Raw genomic sequence first — 19,848 nt, forward strand, 5'->3', positions numbered from 1 at the left:
CACTTATAGAACTACTACAATGCACAGAGGCAGAATCAATCTTAGTTTTAACTAAAGTCTGCAAACAAATATGGAAATCAAAGCAGTGGCCTACAGACTAAAAGAAATCAATAGATATTCTCATCGATAAAAAGGAGACACAAAAGACTGTAGCAAGTACAGAACCATCACACTAATTTCCCATATAAGCAAAGTCATGTTCACATTCTGCAGCAGACTCCCACCATATGTGGACTATGAAATCCCTGAAGTGCAAGCTGGGTTCAGGAAAGGAAGAGGCACTAGGGATCACATTGCAAAGATATGTTGGATAATGGAGCGCACCAGGGAATTCCAGAAGAAAATCAGCATGTGCTTTATTGACTAGAGCAAAGCCTTTGATTTTGACTGCATAGATCACAAAAAACTATGACTTACACTTAGAGCAAAGGGAATGCCACAACATCTGACTATCCTGATGCATAACCTGTACTCAGGACAAGAGGCTGCCATTAGAACAGAATATGGAAAAACCGAATGGTTCCCAATCGGCAAAGGGGTCAGACAAGGCTGCATACTATTACCCTATTGATTTAATCTGTATGCAGAAAATATCGGCTTAGACTCAGAGGAAGGAGGAGTGAAGATGGGAGAAAAGAACAATAACAACCTATGATATATGGATGACAGAATACTACTAGCAGAAGCAAATAAAGACCTGGAGCAATTACTGAAGAACGTCAAGGAGGAAAGTGCCAAGGTTGGGATAATGTTGGAACATTTTCTAAAAAATGACCACAGAAGATCTACAAGAATTCATCCTGGATAACAAGAAAATTGAAATAGTCTCCCCATACCTTGGTTCAAATATTGATCAGAACTGACACTGAGGCTGAGAAATCTGAAGAAGGCTAGGATTGGGAAGGGCAGCTATGAAAGAACTGGACAAGATTATAAAGTGTAAAGACATAACTCTAAATACTAAAGCAAGGATTGTCCAAGCCATTGTCTCTCCCATCACTGTGTACAGATGTGAGAACAGGAGAGTAAAAAAAAAACCTGATGGGAAGAAAATCAACTCATTTGAGATATGGTGCTGGCGAACAGTGCTGAGGATACTGTGAAAGAAAAAAGACAAACAAATGCGTTGTAAAACAGATCAAGCCTGAGCAACTTCTGGAAGCCAAGATGACTAAATTGAGGCTGTGGTACTCTTGCTACATCATGAGGAAAAATGAATACTGTACTTAGAAAAGACAAGAATGCTAGGAAAGGTGGAAGGCAGTTAGAAAGAGAGGAAGACCACATGCCAGATGGTTAGACTTAATCAGGGAAGACACAGGCCTGGGACTGCAACACCTGAGCAGAGAGACTGAGGACAGGGGGCTTTGGGGATGTCTCACCCACAAGGTCGTGATGGGTCAAAGTTGACTCAAGGGCAGTTAACAACCATACCAGTTAGCCCAAAAAATGGAATTCAAATGTACACCTCAATTCAAAGTGCTGGTCATGGCCTATAAAGCCCTACATGGCTTAGGTCCAGTCTATTTGAGAGACCGTATCTCGCCATATGAACCCGCTAGAGCCCTAAGATCCTCAGGAGATGGCTTTCTCTAGGTCCTGCCACCATCACAGGCTCACTTGGTGAGGACATGAGAGAGAGCTTTCTCGGTGCCTGCTCCATACCTCTGGAATGCCCTTCCATGAGAAGCAAGGCTTGCTCCCTCTCTGCTTGCCTTTCATTGGCAAGCAAAAATGGTTTTGTTCAGGTAAGCTTTTAATGTGTAACCATGTGGTGGCTTTTATATGGGGCGTTTTTTATATGGGGTGGGTACTGTAGTTTTATTGTGGATTTAATCTTTGTAATTTTATATTGTTTTTAGCTGATGTTTTTAACTGTTTTATTGTAATATGTTTGTTAGAATGTTTATTTGTGAGCCACCTTGGGTTCCTTTCTGGGAGAAAGGTGGCATAGAAATCAAATAAATAAATAAATAAGCTGCTTATATTCCTTCTCATTCCCTTGAAATATGATTTTATTAAGGATGAATGTGTAAGACACTTTGTTGTTGTTACTTGCTAACAAGTCAGCTACAATTTATGGCAACCCTATGAATGAGAGACCTCACAGACATTTGAAACAGTTCCTAGAAATGGCGTCCCCTGGAACTTGATGGGAACGCGATGGGAATGCGCGGTGGCGGCAGCAGCGTTCCTGTGTGCAGTAAACTAGCGTTCTGGGCCCCATCAGGTTCCCATCATGCTCCGTGCACGCCCCCGCACATGCACGTTAGAACGCACCGGGGAACGTTTTAACCCCGGTGCGATAATCTTCATTCTATTAGTAACAACCCTACTCAGATTTTGTAAACTCAGGACTGTGGCTTCCCAGACTGAGTCTGACTAACTGTAATGTGGCATAACTCTTTTTCTACTGCGTTCCACTTTACCAAGCATTATTATTTTTTCTGAGTCACGTGGTCTCATATTATATCCAAAGTACAACAGCCTTAGTTTTGGCATCTAGTGAGAATTCAGACTTGATATGCTCTCACATTCTTGTGGGGCAGCAGTCCAAGCTATTCATGTAACTCTCCTCTACCACAACATTTCAAATCACTTGATCATCTTGGTCAGCTTTCTTCACTGGCCAGCTTCTCAGCCATAAACAGAAACTGGAAATACTCTGGCTTAGATAATTCTGAGCTTGGTATTTAATGGTAATAGTATTCAATGAGGCATTTACTGTTTACTTTTGTTTACTAAAGCACCACTTACATTTCCTTGGGTTTCATTGTTGTTAAAATGCACAAAAAGGTAGCACTACTAAAATGAAAACCCCTTACGCTTTCCTTCCTGAGCTATGTTCAGCAAATGTTTTCAGTTCAACATCTGCTTGTATCTTTTATCCATTTACATCCACATCAGACCCAGAACTATTTTAGCATGCAGTTAAATTCAGATAAGTAATATCTTTTGGAGGAAGCCACTATCTTGGGGAGAGAGAGGCAGGCAAGCTCCAACTGCCTGCCTGAAAGAAGAAAAAGCCCTCCTTCTAACCACCATCTTGAGGGGGAGAGAGGCCTGTCATGTTTCATTTTGACTTTGTATTGTACTTCCTGTTGTACACCGCTTTGATCTAATTTGGAAAAGCGGTATATAAATAAACATTATTATTATTATTATTATTATTATTATTATTATTATTATTATTATTATTATGTAATTAGAACTGTCTTGGTATAATTGTCCAAATATACACATTATGTTTTTTCCATGGCTATATCATATTAGTAGACTCTGAAAAGACTACAACTTCCTCTAGGAAAAGTGTTAATTTATATCGCCATTGTGTGGGACATAAAGAAAATTCTGTGACCTAGAAATTACTGCATTTATAATGAGCCATGCTGCAGATAACTGTGACACTTTGCAATTACCCACTTATTTTTTTCTTTATCAAAGCTATTAACGGAATAGAGAATGATATATCAGCACTGAGGAAACTCTCAAGGGGGAATCCTAGCATTCCCTTAGAAACCATTAGTCTAAGAAGACCCAAAATCTAGCAGGGCACCATCTTGTACTCCAACACTATTCTATTTCCAGGTTGTGAAAGAATGAAGACTTGGGACTTTTTTTTAAATGAAGGCCTTGATGATGAAGTAATTATCTTACATTGTATAGTCCTCATATGACACAATAAATATTTAGCAGTCTAGGGTTAACTTTATCCACATTGCAGAATATGAAATAGCAAGAAACAGAGTTAGAAGCTACACAGAACAACAGGATAACTGAGGATACAGCAGTACCAAAAAAATCCCATCTTTCTATTCTCCTTTTCTCTCTTTCGGCTGTCAGTTTGCTTGTGGCTGGCTAATGCTAAAAGCCAAAACTGTTAGGATGGGAAACAAAAGTTTAGTTAGGTATTGAAGAAAGGTGGTTAGGAGTCAAATGAGGAGTCAACAGATGACTGGTTGCAGACAGAAGCCCACAGGAAACAGTACTGGATTTTGAACAGAGAGAGACCCAGGAGCAAAGTTGGTGCTCTGTCATGAAACACATAGAGAGACCATGGTTATCTTTCTTTCTCAAATTAAAAAGCTTGTGCAGTGATAAAATGCATGAATACTATTCTAACGTCTTTAGAAGAAATATGACATAGAAATGTAGAGGTGTGCAAGCCGCTGGAAGCCAAGATGATGAAACTAAGGCTATCCTTAGATAGGGAGGTCAAGGGCATCAATCCACAGGACATAAGCAGAGCAGGGAAGGATAGGAGGGCTTGGAGAGGTCTCATCCACAGGATCATCATGAGTCAGGGCCAACCCAAGGGCAGTTAACAAGTCATCTAATGAACTCTCTTGCTTCCAGATGGACAGCTTTGCAGTCAAAAGGCACCAAACACTGTCTATCTTTCTCTCTTTAATGTGTGTTTGTGTATGTTTAGAAAAAAGACAGAAAATGTGGTGGAAAAATATAAGAAGGAAAGAAATGAAAGATGATCTCTGGACTCCCTGTAAATTTTATTAATAAGGCATAATAAAAGCTTCATCTGGAAACATTATTTGATTGAAGCCTATAACAGTTATGTTCTGCCACTTTGCCACTACCACTCCATGTCAAAAGCCCCAGCTAGGCTATACAATCACACTGCATAAATCCTTAATCAGTTGACAATCCTGGCACACCAGGTGCTACAAATCTTGGCCTCAGGGTTAGTATCTCAGTCCAAGTAACTTATCTCAAATGTGGGAACTTGACTTGTTCTTGCTTCCTCTCTCTGACTACAGTGGGCCTACTGCATCTGCGATCCCTGGATTTGACCGCCCACAGAATACGGGGTGTAATTGTTCAATGGCAGTATATGCACATGGATGTATGCATGGCACCACCCTCTGAATAATATGGACTGCAACCATCCACATTTTTCCCATGGCAGGGCAGAATCGAACCCCCACTGATGGTAAGGTTCCACTGTATTTTCTTCTGCCTTTACTTTTACCTTCCTTTGACTGTAGACCTACTTTTGGACATACAGATCATTGTTTGTTCTTCCTTGCTATTGCTTACTTTTGAATATACCTCTGCTTCTAAGACTGTGAGCCAGGTGTGTTGCTCTGGATTTCTGTATGACTTGATTATAATGTACTATTAATTTCTCCAGTTCTTCTTTGCTGCCCAAGAATTCAACTTTTGACTTTTCAGGACTGAAAAAGGAATTCACATGGTTCTGAACCTTACTTAATCTTACAATGCCTCATGAGCATAACACCAGATTATGGTTTTATATTATGAACAAGCCTTAACCTCATTAGCTTCCCTTTTCCTCTTCTCCTATAACATGGCTGTGAAGGTTAGGAATTATCACATCCATTTTTAACCAAGCAGAATTTATTTTTACAGCTAAGCACATACATACTGTGGTTAGTTTTAACTATAGTTTATTGATAATAAGTCATTTTCAAACTCTTTTTTACCAACTTGGCTTATTTCTTTATACCAGGAGTAGGAATCAGATAGCCCTCCGGATTTTGCTGGATTGCAAGTTCCTAAACAGCATAGCCAATGATGAAAAATGGTGAGAACTGCAGTTAAGATCAATCACAGTTAGAGTTTTTACAAAATGATGAGCTGCAGATAGTTGAAAATTTGAGCAAAAACACCTAATACTCTTCTTCACAACTGTACTGGAGAAGAGGAGCTCATAAAAGCCCACGTAATGCTAAATCACAATTGAGAATTACATCTACACCACACCACCATGATGCTGAAAGAGAAGAATCCCCACAAATGCTTCCCCCATACCAAGATTATGTGTGTATTGTGTGTGATAAATTTTCACTCCAACCATTACTGTTGACTCAAGACCACTCTTGTTTAAAGCGGAAGGGGGGGGGGATCATGTAGCCCTCCAGAAATTGTTGGATTATAATTTCCAGCATTCCTTACCATTGGGTATGCCGGTTAAGACTGCTGGAGCTTGCAGGTAAACAATACCTGGAGGGCAGCATGATTCCCAGTCCTACTTTAAAAACTAGTGTACAATTAAGCAAGAAAAATGCATGGTTGTGAGGTTTTTATGATGCAGCAATATTTAGGCCATATACTACCATATATAAGACCTGGCAGGCCTCAGGTAATTCCAGTGGCAGCATCATAGAAGTAAGACCAAAACAAAATGCACTGACTAAAATGCAAGAAAATGATGGATTATCCAGATTAGGAGTAGATAAATCCATGAAAGCTAGGTTTGTGTGTGTCCGCATGGACCAAATAAGATAGTCTCCCCTAGTTCTTACATCAAGCTGTCCAAATGACATACAGAATTGAGACCATATATACTCAACTATATACTCAACTATATACCATATATACTCAACTATAAATCAAGATATTTATGCCCCAAAATTGACCCTAAAATTCTGGGTTGATCTACATACAGGTTGATCTATATACAGGTTGATTTATATACCACTAAAACTGGTTAGAAAGGTCCTGAAACAAGCATCCACATGATGCCCCACTCTTACCCCTCTGTGTCCCAAAGTAAGAACTGTGTGTGTGTGCGCGCGTGTGTGTGTGAAAGTTTCCCAATACGATGTGAAAGCCTTCTCTTCCCATCAGAACCACCCCATTTAGCTCCACTTTTTTCCCTTCGCAGTCTGATTTGAAAGCCTTTTCTTGTCATCCAAGAAACACCCAGTTTAGCTTCACTTCTTTTCCTTCCAAGTCTGATTTGAAAGCCTTCTCTTCCCATTAAAGAAACATCCCATTTGCCACTTCTTTTCCTTCCCAGTCCAATCTGAAAGCCTTCTCTTCCCATCAAAGATACACCCCACTTAGCTCCACTTCTTTGCCTCCCCAATCCGATTCGAAAGCCTTCTCTTCCCATCAAAGAAAAACTCAATTTAACTCCACTTCCTTTCCTCCCCAACCCAATATTAAAATCTCTTCCGCAGCACCAGGGAAGTGGTGTTAGGTGGCTGGGAGAGGTTCAGAGAAGGTGGAGGGATGAAAGTGGTGTTTCCCCTTTCCATCCTTTGTTATAGCCCCCTAAGTTTTATCTACTTATCCACAGATCATATCAAAATCCATGATTTTTACCCTGAAATCTTCCCTTGACTTATACATGACACTGACTTGTACATGAGTATATTCGGTAAGCCTTTTCATCACTTCAGAATTTTAATCCAAGGAGAAAAAAATGGGGATTTATCCTGGATTTGAGTGGAAAATCTGGATATTTTTATGTGTGTGTGCGAACTGTGCTCCAAAGCAACATTGTTGTGGGCCATGGGGTAGAGTTCAGAAATGCATACATTCATATGCATGGGGGGAAGGGGGGGATACAGAGCGGCCACAGCCATATGGCTGCACATACTATGATTTATCAGGCTGGAGTGGGTTCAAAAGGGAGAACTGTCTGTGGACAGTTCTCCCAAACTTGCCGCAGTGTGTGTGGTGACTGTGTATACAAGGCTAGGGTTACTGCAGACTGGGATAGCCTGAAGGTAAGCTGGATTCTCCTGTCAGTGTAGATGCATCCATTCTGGACAGTGGACATCAGCCATGATAAATGAAATGTCACCTCTGTGTTTAAAAGGAAAAATCTCACAGGATCCCATTGATTCCCATACTCTGGTCCTCCAAGTGTTTTGGACTTCAGCTCCCAGAAGCTTAGCCATCATGATCAATGGTCTGGGACTCTGGAAGGCCAAAGTTGGTGAATTATTAGCTTAATCAGTTTATTTCAGGATAAAGTTTGGTGGACTACAGATGGATCTGAAGTGGGATACAGTCCATGATGCTTTATACTGAAATAAACTGCTTAATCTTGATGGTGCTACAAGTCTCCTTTTTATATTGGAACAGACTATTATTACTTTTTCTCTGAAGTATGCATGCTTAAAGGCAGCATACTTCATAATGTGGGATGCTGGGGTATGACAACAATACTGTTACATATCTACCTGCAAGTTTCTCAAAGCATTTAGCTGATCGCAGGGACAAAATTATTTGATTCAGCAAGGCATTATGTCTTTAAGAGTGACAGAAAGGGCATTCTGAGTTTATCCATTTACTGTGTGTGTGTGTGGAATTGTTCTTCAGGTGTGTCCTCAGTGCATACTATGCCTTATTCACAAGCTGGTTTATGCTGTTATGTTTTGCTTTTAGTTTTTATGCTGGTTATATTGTGGTTGTGTGCCCTTAAGTCATATCTGATTTACGGCGAACCCAAGGCATATCATGGCATTTTCATGGCAATATTTGAGCAGAGGTTTTCCATTGCCTTCCCTTGAGGCTGAGCACCTGTGATGTACTTGTTAAAATCAACTGAAAGGTTATTTGATTTTATTCCATATTTGGTCGATATATACATTTGCAAACTACCTAGAGGCCCTCACTGATGTCAAAAATAAGTAACACCCATCACATCTAAGATACACTCCTCGAATCTCAGTTGGGATTTAGCTAACATCAAAAACAGAGTCAACCATACAATTCCAGTCTTGGATTCAGTCACCACCATGACTCAGTAAATGTGTACTATTGCTGACTCATCGTGCTGACTCTGCACTGAAGGAAGGATGCTCAATTTGCCTGATTAAACATTCAGAAATAGCAACATACTATACGTCATTTGTGATTCCCAAACCCAGACACATAATAAGTGGTGTCAAGACCACTGCCTCTGATGAGTTTTTCCTTGGCAGCACTAGAGAACCAATGTTTCCAGAACAGACATCTAGCACTTCTGTTACAACCTTCTGACAACAATCTATCTTCACATGAAAAAAGCTCTTTATGTATTCCACATTGTAGATGGATTCACCACGTCTCTGTGAATAGATTTGCCAAAAGTATAATAATAATCCTGTCCTCACAGGAGGACCACGACTGTGGTTCTTGACTGTGCCTTGATTCAGTGTTCAGTGTTATCTCATGCAAGGATCAAGTTTGGGATGTTTGGGAATTCAGGTCTACAAAGGCCCACTTCAATTTCCACCAAGTTTCATCTGCAGAGATGCCTCCACATACTTCAAAGTTTTGCTGCATCATTGTTTCTGCTTCTGCGTAGGGAGCATCTCAAACTCACAGTTTCTATTACTAAAAAACTGAACTGTGCCCACTTAGTCCTTATGCATATCATTGAACTGAGTGTTGCTACAGTCACATAGGGCACAGGATCAGATGGAATAAGATATTATTCACAGACACAATGACTTTTTCAAAAAATAACTAGAGCCAGAGCAGACCTAAACAATTCAATTGTTTTGCCTTTCTAGTTGTAAGCTGCTGTAAACATTTCCCAATTACACAGTATACAGTTTGAATAAATAAAATAAAATAACCCAACAAATTAACTAATTAAGGTTAAGAAATAAACAAACTAGAGTGTAAGGTGCTGAATTTAAGGTTTGTTTTTTTTTTTACTCAAAACCTTGCATATTGTAATTTGTTACATATTTTCAGACTCCAATGAGTATTCCAGTGTTGTTGCCACTTAAAACTGTCCGCTTCCCATCCAGTCTCTGAAGCTGGTCTAAAAAAATCAGGAGCAATTGACCTGAGCCATCGTCTGAATCTTTCCCAAGCAGGTCCATCCAAAGTGTGCATGCTCCCTGAAGGCACAGCACAGCACAGCACAACAATCAAAAATGGCTTGCTATGTTTGATGAGTAGAAAACCCAACTGTGTTCAACTGAGTATTGTTTTCGTTAATTCAGAACTAAGGAGGCAAACACTTTGCACCAATTTTTTGTGCGCTGTGTATTTCCATACTGGCTGTCCACCTTGGGAGAAAGGACAGCGGGGCAAGTCCTCACTGACATCTCAATGGGATAGACAATGTGGCCAGACTGCTGTGGGCACAAGAGACAAAGTTCAGCAGCCCAGGCAGCTTCTTGAAAGTTCACACTAAACCTCAGAATGGATTCACTACTTCTGGAGGTAGGATCGGCTTGAATTTCCTTCCAGGCCCTTCTCTTACTAAATCCTCTTGTAAAAATTGTAGTTCAACAAGAATAAATAATATCTGGTACTATCATGTTCATGAGAACCAACATGTTGTCATGGTCTGAGGGTTGGACTACGACTCAGGAGACCAGGGTCCGAATCCCCACTCAGTCATGGAAATCCAGTGGTGACTTTCGGCAGGTCACACATTCTTAGCCTCAGAGGAAGGCAAAGGCAAACCTCTGCACAAATCTTGCAAAAAAAACAAAACAACCTTAGGGTCCCCATAGGTTGGAAACGTCTTGAAGGCACACAACAACCACAACAACAACAATTATGATCAGATGTTATTTACCAGACGCATTATATATAGGGTCTAAATACCCTAAAGATACCAAATCCCATCTGATCTTGTAAGGTAAGTATAGTCAGCCCTGGTTAATACTTGGATGGGAAACTGCCAACTAATACCAGGTGCTGTAGGCTATATTTCAGTGGAAGGAACTAGAAAAACTACCGCTGAGTATTCCTTGCCTAAGAAAACCTCAGAAAATGCATGGGGTCGCCATAAGTCGACAGGTGACTTGAAGGCAAAAAAAACCTCACACACGATATGATGTCTGTTGTGTTCAAGGTGGTGATGAAGTAAACACGAGAGGATGAAAATAACACTTGCAGCATTTCCTGTCAGTGGATTATTTTCCTTTATAGCTGATTGGCAAAAATCAGAAACCTCTCTCACAAACAGACACTTTTGTCCAAGTGCATGATGTCCTAACCACAGAAAGGTTACAAAATTCTATGACTCATTAAAGCCATTACTTAGCCTCTTGGACATGATTTATTCAAAATGAGGTAGATGAGCGAGGGAGAAGCGAGGGAAGAAAGTGACCCATGTTCCCCTCAAACTATCACCGGTGGAGAACTCTAGTGGTGAGGACTACAATGTCCCCCCAGAACCCTGGGGGTGCCTTCCCTGATGCTAAACAGACTGCGGCTACAGTGGTGGAGGTTGGCAGGGAAATGTATTCAGTCCTTGGGCTATCTGTTGTCCATCCTTGATCACAGAATTATTTATATTGAACTCACTTCTGTTTGCCTAGGGACAGAGTCTAATTGTACAGTCCACTGTTTAATGGGATAAATGAAATTTCAGTGTATTCCCCATCAACAGCAGCAGCAAACAGCTTTTCCACACCAAATTGCCTTAAACACCATAAAAGAAAAAAAGAGAGACCTGACTGCAAAATACTGATTTCATATATTAATTAATCCTGCAGGCATCAAAAAGTGTGCCTGGATATGGATAAAGACAAAGCAAGAACTTTTTCTTTACTGTTGATCTTTATCTGGATACGTTCATCCCGAATCCAAATGAATAATCCTAAGCATTTATACGTAACAAATTTACAAACCCCATAGGCTCCTTGGTTCCAAGTCTTCCTTCTGTAAACACCTTCTTGATAGACACTCTTACTTTAAATATTTCTGTGTTTTATTAATGTATTTGTAATATACTTTCAACAAAGAACCTGCAGCAATTGATAATCACATAGCAAACCCCAAACTTCCAGAAGCTAGCCATTCCTTAGCCTTCACTCACATCATAGGATACCTGAATATAATCCATGTGCTCTCTTCCAAAACCATCCCATAAGTTCATTACTGATGTATCATCTTAGGTAGGTTTTTGAGAATTTGATTATTTTTTTCCTTAGTCCAGAAATTCTTGACAGCATCAGACTAATACATTTCTTTTAAGTAAAGATGTCACTGTTTGATCCTCAGTGCTGCATAAAGAGAATTGATTGAAAAAGCTTCTTAAGTTAAACTATCCCTAAGCCAGAAAGACCCAGGAATACTACATGATAGATCTGAGAGAAAGGAGTGGTAGATTTGTCAAGACCCAAACAATGCTGTACTGCTCCAATGCTAAAATGACTCAGTGGGCAAAACTATGATGAAAATGACCCCATGAACCTTAGAGGAAATTGGAGGGCATTTTTTTAAAATCATAAATGATCCTGAGGCTACACTTTGCCCATCTCTGCCCAACAGACTAGGCTCCCAAACAGTAAGAAATATTTTCAGGAGGCAAGGGGTGCTTGAAAGAAGGTACAACACTCCATAACATGAAAACATGTAAGGTATGTAGATATAGTAGACTATATCAGCCTGATCTGTGAACAACTTAGGGAAGGCTTTTACCTTGTTCTAATGACACCTCCTCATCAGAAGTTTTAGAAAGAGGTCAGTAGGTAGGTAGATTAAAGGTTTTATGGCACAGCAAATACGGGGGGGGGGGGGGGTTAACCAGAGATGTCTCATCCTATCCCTGTGTATAGAGATGTTTTCTCTGCAAAAAACAATTGCATGTGAAGAAGAACTGATTGGAACTACATGGATAAGATCCTAGAACATCTACCTACTCCTGCTTCTATCTCTTCTTTCAACTCTTTTTTTAAAACAATATCAACCTTTGGCTTAAGCATCTAATCTTACTCACTCCCCAAATGAAGGTTGAATGCGTTCATTTTTATATGGCTGTGTTCTTCAACCAATACATTTGCTCCTGCCTTTCCACCTTACTACTGAGTATGAGACTATACAACCGTCAAATTATTGATCTGTTTCCCCCTTCTTCCACAGGACAAATGCTGTGGACAGTGATGGAACAAAACAAATTAGAATAAATATGTGTGGCAGTGGGAGGGATTCAAAAAGTGTGAGAAAGATTGTTTGATGGGCCACAGAATTAGTCAAATTTAAGTCATTGCCAGTACTTTTGTCTGTCCAGCACCAAGTCCAAATATTCACATACCCAGTAATATTATAGAAGTATTAGTGAGGTGCTCATGAAAACAATGATTAAAACCTATACCATGGCTTAGTTCATCACATAGTCCATGGAATTTTTACACACCCTAACAAGAAAGGCATTACAGAGACGGGACTGATCTGCTGGCTGCTTATGCCACAATGCAGCTTCATTCTGCACTGTGATAGCCTTTCTTTTACTGCTGTTCTAAGGAAGGCCAGTCTGGTTTAGTGGTTTCAGTGCTGGACTACAACTCTGGAGACCATGGTTCTAATCCCCGCTTGACCACAGAAACCCACTAGGTGAGCTTGGGCAAGTCACACGCTCTCAGCTTCTGAGGACAGCAATGGCAAACCTCTTCTGAAAAAAAAACTGCCAATAAAGCTATGATAGGTGTTCCTTAGAGTTGCCATAAGTAAAAAAATGATTGGAAGTACAAAACAACTACAAGGAAAAAGGAATATTTCAATGGTTCTGCCTACAGGGAAATAGTTGCAGATTCTTCTTATCCTAATAATAGTTTTTTCTCCCTAATAATAGATTTTCCTCCCTCTCTGGAAATGCTACTCCTGCCCATGCCAATAAAAAGGATCAAGATAGTGACATCTGCTCTGTGATTTAGACAGAACTTTAAGGGAGCTTTGCAAGGTGCTACAACTATTTTCACTTTATATGGCTACTCTATAATCCATACTAAAACTCATAATCTATGGACTATGGACTCTATAATCAATTTTAGAATGGACTACAGAGTTCATACTAAAATTCGTACCCCACTGCAATGGAATCCACCAGCTGCCACTGTCTCAACATCAGACAGGCTTGTCCTGACAGAAGAAGCCAGAACTATATGGTTTCAGGTATACTTCTTTGTGGATTCTTTCTTTCTTTCTTTCCTTTCCTTTCCTTTCCTTTCCTTTCCTTTCCTTTCTTTCTTTCTTTCTTTCTTTCTTTCTTTCTTTCTTTCTTTTTTTGCTAGTGCTTAAAAATATATGGCAAACTGCTCTTACAATATCATTGCCTTAAAGAAAAGCATAAAACACTGGAGGGAGACCAGAAATATTAATGGATGCAGATGCATAAAATGGGCACAAGGCATACATTGCAACAAAGAACAAATAGGTAGCAACAAAACATCAGTAGTGTCAGACTGTAATAAAAAGCCCGCTGAAACAAATCAAGTATGCTATAAAACTCATGTACATGTGTTAAAGAGATCTTCTCTATGTTGGTAGCAGGAACTATTGTATAAGACAACAGCTTCAGTTTTGTCCAGAATAAGTGAGAGATACACAAATTGTTCTTCAACACACCCCATCATACTCTGAAGAGCAAAAAATGCTCTGGCAACAATTTCCCAGAGAGTAGACGATTTAGGGTTAAGAATCAGTCAGGTTTAGGAATAAATGAGTAGTATTGTAAGGTGAATTAGCTAGAGTTGAGTGTGAGAGAGTGTACGGGGCATTTAAAATGTAATACGTAAATAATTATTCTGCTTTGTTGTGTTTACATTCTGTGGCATTCTGTTTTTATACACTTTTGGTCTCCAGGAATGCTGTTTCACTGACAGCTTGGGGTCATACTAGGTGTCTGTGGTGGCAGCAGTGAAGACGGAGAGTTCGTGTCCACTGGGGTTAGAAGTAGCTCATAGGAACCTTGAGGGCATTTAGATGGTCCCCACAGTTGGTATCATACAAAGGGGACAGGAGGAGTCCTTACATTAGTGACAGATATGGGGATTAGGGAAGGCTGCTCACTCTGGGTGATAGCAGCAAGAACCATGGAAGTCTTCACATTTGGTGTGTTAAAGAGTAGGAACCCAAGATTTGGCTACAGTGGTGGGGTTATCTGAGGAAGATCCCTACAATTAGTGATGACAGCTATCTAGAGAGGAAACCCCATATTTGGTGGTAGTGTGGTAGGATAAGTGCTGAAAAGGGCCCTGATAGCCCAGTGGTTAAATGCCTGTACTGCAGCCACTCACTCAAATCCATAAGGTTGTGAGTTCAATACCAGCGAAAGGGTTCAAGCTTGACTCAGGCTTGCATCCTTCCGAGGTCGCTAAAATGAGGACCCAGATTGTTGGGGAAATTAGCTTACCGTTGTTAAACAGCTTAGATGCTGTTAGTTCAGTATGAAGCGGTATATAAATGAAGCTGTTTTGAAAAACACCACAGGCTGCTTGCTGTATTCTGAAATGCCTACCTCTCCCCCTCCCCAAATTCTTCTTCTTGGCTTTCCTTTGTGTTCCAGAAGAAAAGCAAATGCTCTGTTCTTCCAAATTGCAGTCTCCTACACCATAAACTAGAGATCCCCAACTCTGCATAATGGTGATTGCCTCTGATTTTTGGTGACACCCTCAGCTATTGTCAGAATGGTGGAAGTAACTACTGACTTGCAGGATGCAGTCAGTTGGAAGGGTCTACTGTGTTGCCTAACATTCAAACCTCTGGCCTGGATACACACTGAAACCTTTCTGTGACCTCTCCATTGTGGGCATGCTGCCAGTGTTGATGCACCAATGTGATGGAGTGCCTGACCTTGGGGGCCAAGGATCAGGGTGTCACTGCTTGTTAGACTCAGTATTTCTGTGCTCAAATCTGAGTCACTGCTGAATGAACTGTGGGGTCATGATAACAAGACCTGGACAATACTCTCCGCTGCAGATGGCACAGGAAGACTGGTTGTGGACAGGTTGGCAAGCCATCCTTCATTACTGATCTTCTCAGCAAAGAACCAATATTAAGTTTCCCAGAACACCATGGAACACAGTTTGAAAAACCACAGATCTAAAAATGCTATCAACTTCATTTCATTCCACAACTATGTTTCTCTGCCTTGAAATAACGGTATATTTTTTAAAAGACTTGATGAAAATTCCTATCAGCTCTGTGGAATCCCAAAGGAATCCTCAGTGAGAAAAAGAAACCTGCATATGGCACCTAGCAGTGTCAGTTACAATATTAGCATGTTACATATGTTTAATAAAAAAGATGTTAACAGCCCTTGCGGGAATTAATTGTAACCATAAACATTATGTAAAGAAGACAACATTGCCTTTAGCAACGCATGTGAACATTTCCAAACCGAGACTAAAGTAGTACATACACATCAAATCTGAATAAGTCCTGATTTCATTTGCAAACTCTCTAAACTCTGATTACCAGAAGTCTGAATAAAATAGCTTTTTAATGGAACTGGCATTTCCAATCAACTGTTCATCATTAAAGACGTAAGAAAAAGAAAAGTGACTAAATGTTCTCTTTGGAAACTTAAACAACACGTTTTCAAGCCAGGTTTTTCTACCACCTTATCAAAACACCGACAGGGGTATACCACATAATGAGTATAATTCTACTCAGAGTAGGCATTAAAATAGCATCACGTTATCGTAAAATAATTATGCGTTTATTTTAGAAGGCACAGCAAATGCAAGTGTAGGCAACCGCCAAGACACATACTGTACTGCACTCCATTTCTTTCCAAGCAGAGAGAGAAGGGGAGGGGGAGAGAAAGGGAGAGAAAAATGATAATCCCTTCTTAGTGGAAAATCCAAATTTTCAAATGAATCCCCCAGCTAAAATGAATTACTGTAATAACCAGAATCCTTGTATGTTCAGCTGCTCAACAAAGGCACAGCTGACCACCTGCTATGTTACATCTTCTAGGGAGCAGTTTTTCTATCCCTCAAACGCTATTCGCTTCCGTCCAGGGATGCACCCCACAGAATCGGATGGCAGATTATTGAAAAGATGGACAAATGGCAAGGAGAGCCAAGGAAAGGCTTCTGCTCCTAGCTTGACTGGCTGCTCTCTACAGTGTTGCCGCACTTCTTACTGAGCGCAGCACAGCAGAGGTGCCTCTGCGGTTCTAGAAAGAAAGAATGTAAACAGCTTAGGACCAGGCCAAATAAACGATTGCTTCCAATAAGGAAACGCCATACATGGCTGGAACCGGCAAACTGAGCTCTGTCTGTGCTAGGCTGCGAAGAAATAAAAAAAGGATCATTAAAAATAAAAAAGCTGCATTATTCACAGTTGCCGCACAGATCTTATGCTTAACTGCATACGAAAACAAACCAGGACCCCCCCCCCTCCAAAAGTGTTGAACCCCATGTCAGTGGTATGTGTGGTTCATTAATTTGAAACACTGAAGGGGAGAGAGGAGAGGAATGGAGAGAAGCAAACAATTTGTAATGAAGACCGTGCTGCGTTGATACGAAAGTCAGAGACAGGTGACAAGAAACCACCAAAAACCCAGGACAGGATTTTGCAGCAATGCTGTCAAAGGAAAGGCAAAGCAACCCACAGCATGGGGCGCCTTTCTTTTCTTCTCTCTCCCTGGTTTGGATGCCCAGCGCTCACAGCTCACCAAAATGCTACCAAATGCAAAGAAAAACACGCACAAGACACTTCTCTCCTCACAACATCCGTAGGGAGAGTCGGGATATAAATAAATTATTATTATTATTTATAATAATTATTATCCCCCCAACACACACATACACCCCACTCCAGCAACAGAAGGCCTTCCTTCCTTGCAAAGGCAGATGGGCTATTATTATTATTACTATTATTATTATAAAAGGGCAAAAGATTTATACCATCTGGAGAGAAACCAAAGTATGATGATGATGATTATTATACTTATTTGTACCTCACTCTATTCCCATTATTACTTATTATTACATTTATTTGTAGCCTACTCTTTTCCCATTATTATTATTATAATATTTATTTGTACCCCACTCTATGATTATATTTATTATATTATATTATTTTTATATTATTATATTGATTTGTACCATACTCTTTTCCATTACAGTATTATTATTATTATTATTATTATTATTATTTATACCCACTGTTTTTCCATTATTATTAATATATTGATTTGTACCCCACTCTTTTATTATTAAATTATTATATTATTATATTGATTTGTACCCCACTCTTTTCCCATTATTATTATTACATTTACTTGTACTCCACTCTTTTATTATTATATTTATTACATTATCATATTATTATTATTATTATTATTATTATTATTTTGATTTGTACCCCACTCTTTTATTATATTTATTATACATTATTATTATTATTATTATATTGATTTGTACCGCACTCTTTTATTATTATATTTATTATATTATTATATTATATTATTATACTTATGTGTACCCCACTCCTTTTCCCATTATTATTATTACTATTATATTGATTAGTACCCCATTCTTTTATTATTATATTTATTATATTATTATATTTATGTGTACCCCACTCTTTCATTATTAAATTATTATATTATTAAGTTTATTTGTACCAAACTCTTTTATTATTATATTTATGATATCACTATAATATTTTTATTATTATTATTATATTGATTTGCACCCCACTCTTTTCCCATTATTATTATTATTATTTGTACCCCACTTTTCCCATTTATTATTATTATTATTATATTGATTTGCACCCCACTCTTTTCCCATTATTATTATTATTATTTGTACCCCACTTTTCCCATTTATTATTATTATTATATTGATTTGCACCCCACTCTTTTCCCATTATTATTATTATTATTTGTACCCCACTTTTCCCATTTATTATTATTATTATATTGATTTGCACCCCACTCTTTTCCCATTATTATTTGTACCCCACTTTTCCCATTTATTATTATTATTATTATTATTATTATTATATTGATGTGTACCCCCCTCTTTTCCCATTAGCCATCCATTCCCTCAAGTGGAGGCTGTGATCAAATGGGCAAATGGAGTCTCTCCAAAGGCTTAGGAACAAATGCCCCCCCCCCTTTGTGAAGAACAGCAGCAACACCCATCATCCCCAGGAGCCATAAAAGACCCATACATAAATAAATACACAAAGGGGAACAAAAAAAGGGGGGGGGGAATCCACTCTGGGCCCACAACAAACGACCATTCCCAGAATCCCCTCGCCTGGGAGCCAGTTAAATCGCTCTGAAAGCGAATTATCCCCGCAGTGCGGATGCATAGGGTGTCTGGTTCCTCCAAAAGGGAATGATGGAAATGCCGCAGAGCAGAGTCTTACCTGGAGAAAGCCTGTCTGGGGGCAGAGCATGCTCTTCCTCCTCCTATCCTCCTTTCCTTCCTTCTCTCCTTCCTCCTCTCCTTCCTAGTTGCCCCACATGTGTCTCATGGCCTCCTCTCCTCGGGGGCCTCCTCCACCAGGAAGACAGAGCCCCTTCTTCTTCTTCCCCGCTGGCTGACAGGGCTGAGAGGAGGATGCAGCAGCAGCAGCAGCAGCAGCAGCAAGAGCAGCAGCCTGCTCCCCTCCCTGCCTTCCCCTGCCTTCCCTGCCTTCTCCGCCTCAGCTCCGCCCTCCTCTGGGTACCAAGCGCTGGAGGAGCCTACCGCCCTTTCCCTCGGCCTCCTCCTCCTCCTCCTCTTCCCTGGCGCCTGAAGGGGAGGAAAGACTAGGCCGCCTTTAAGCTGGGTGGCGGTGGTTGTGGTGGGACTGACTCTAGGGAAGGAGGCTCCACTGCACTCATGCAAGCTCCAGGGAAAGAGATTCCAGCTCAACATTAGCAGGAACTTCCTGGCAGTCAGGGCTGTTCAATAGTGGAAGGCACTCCCTTGGAAAGTGGTGGAGTCTCCTTCCTTGGAGGTCTTTAAGCAGAGGCTGGATGGCCATCTGAAATGGGGGTGCTTTGATTGAGAGTTCCTGCATGGCAGGATGGGGGTTGGAATGCATGGCCCTTTTGGGGGTCTCTGCCAACCCTGCGATTCCATGAAACGGCAAACAGCTTTATTGTGGGGCAAATTAGCTGACTTGCTAATTAGCCTACTTGCTGTTCACCGCTATGATCTTTGGAATAGCGGTCTATAAATAAAACAAATTATTATTATTATTATTATTATTAAGCATTTAAGCCAAAACTGCCCCCCCCCCAAAAAAACCCCAAACTCCACCCCAACGCCATTTGGCACCAAACTAGCCCCCAGCTCCCATTCCCATATTCAGTCCCCCCTGTTATCCACATCTAAACCTCCTCACCAGCTCTGTTTCTACCAGCCCACTTGTGTTACTACCAACGCC

General features: G+C 40.2%; 1 protein-coding gene across 8 annotated transcripts in view; it reads right to left on the reverse strand.

The window, feature by feature from the left end:
• Positions 1 to 19,000, reverse strand: part of LOC149309487 (E3 ubiquitin-protein ligase HECW1-like) — a 237,429-nt gene extending 218,429 nt beyond the window's left edge. For all 8 annotated transcript variants that reach the window (XM_089532558.1, XM_089532560.1, XM_089532563.1 and 5 more), the window contains exon 1: positions 18,841 to 19,000. In XM_089532558.1, the coding sequence (XP_089388684.1) occupies positions 18,841 to 18,870 (30 nt within the window). In that variant the 5' untranslated portion in view covers positions 18,871 to 19,000. The remainder of the gene's footprint in view (positions 1 to 18,840) is intronic.
• Between the last annotated feature and the right edge of the window lie 848 nt (positions 19,001 to 19,848).

This window comes from Sceloporus occidentalis, unplaced genomic scaffold, assembly GCF_023333645.1.
Source record: "Sceloporus occidentalis isolate IW3139 unplaced genomic scaffold, rSceOcc1.0.p SCAF_7, whole genome shotgun sequence".
NCBI lineage: Eukaryota > Metazoa > Chordata > Lepidosauria > Squamata > Phrynosomatidae > Sceloporus > Sceloporus occidentalis.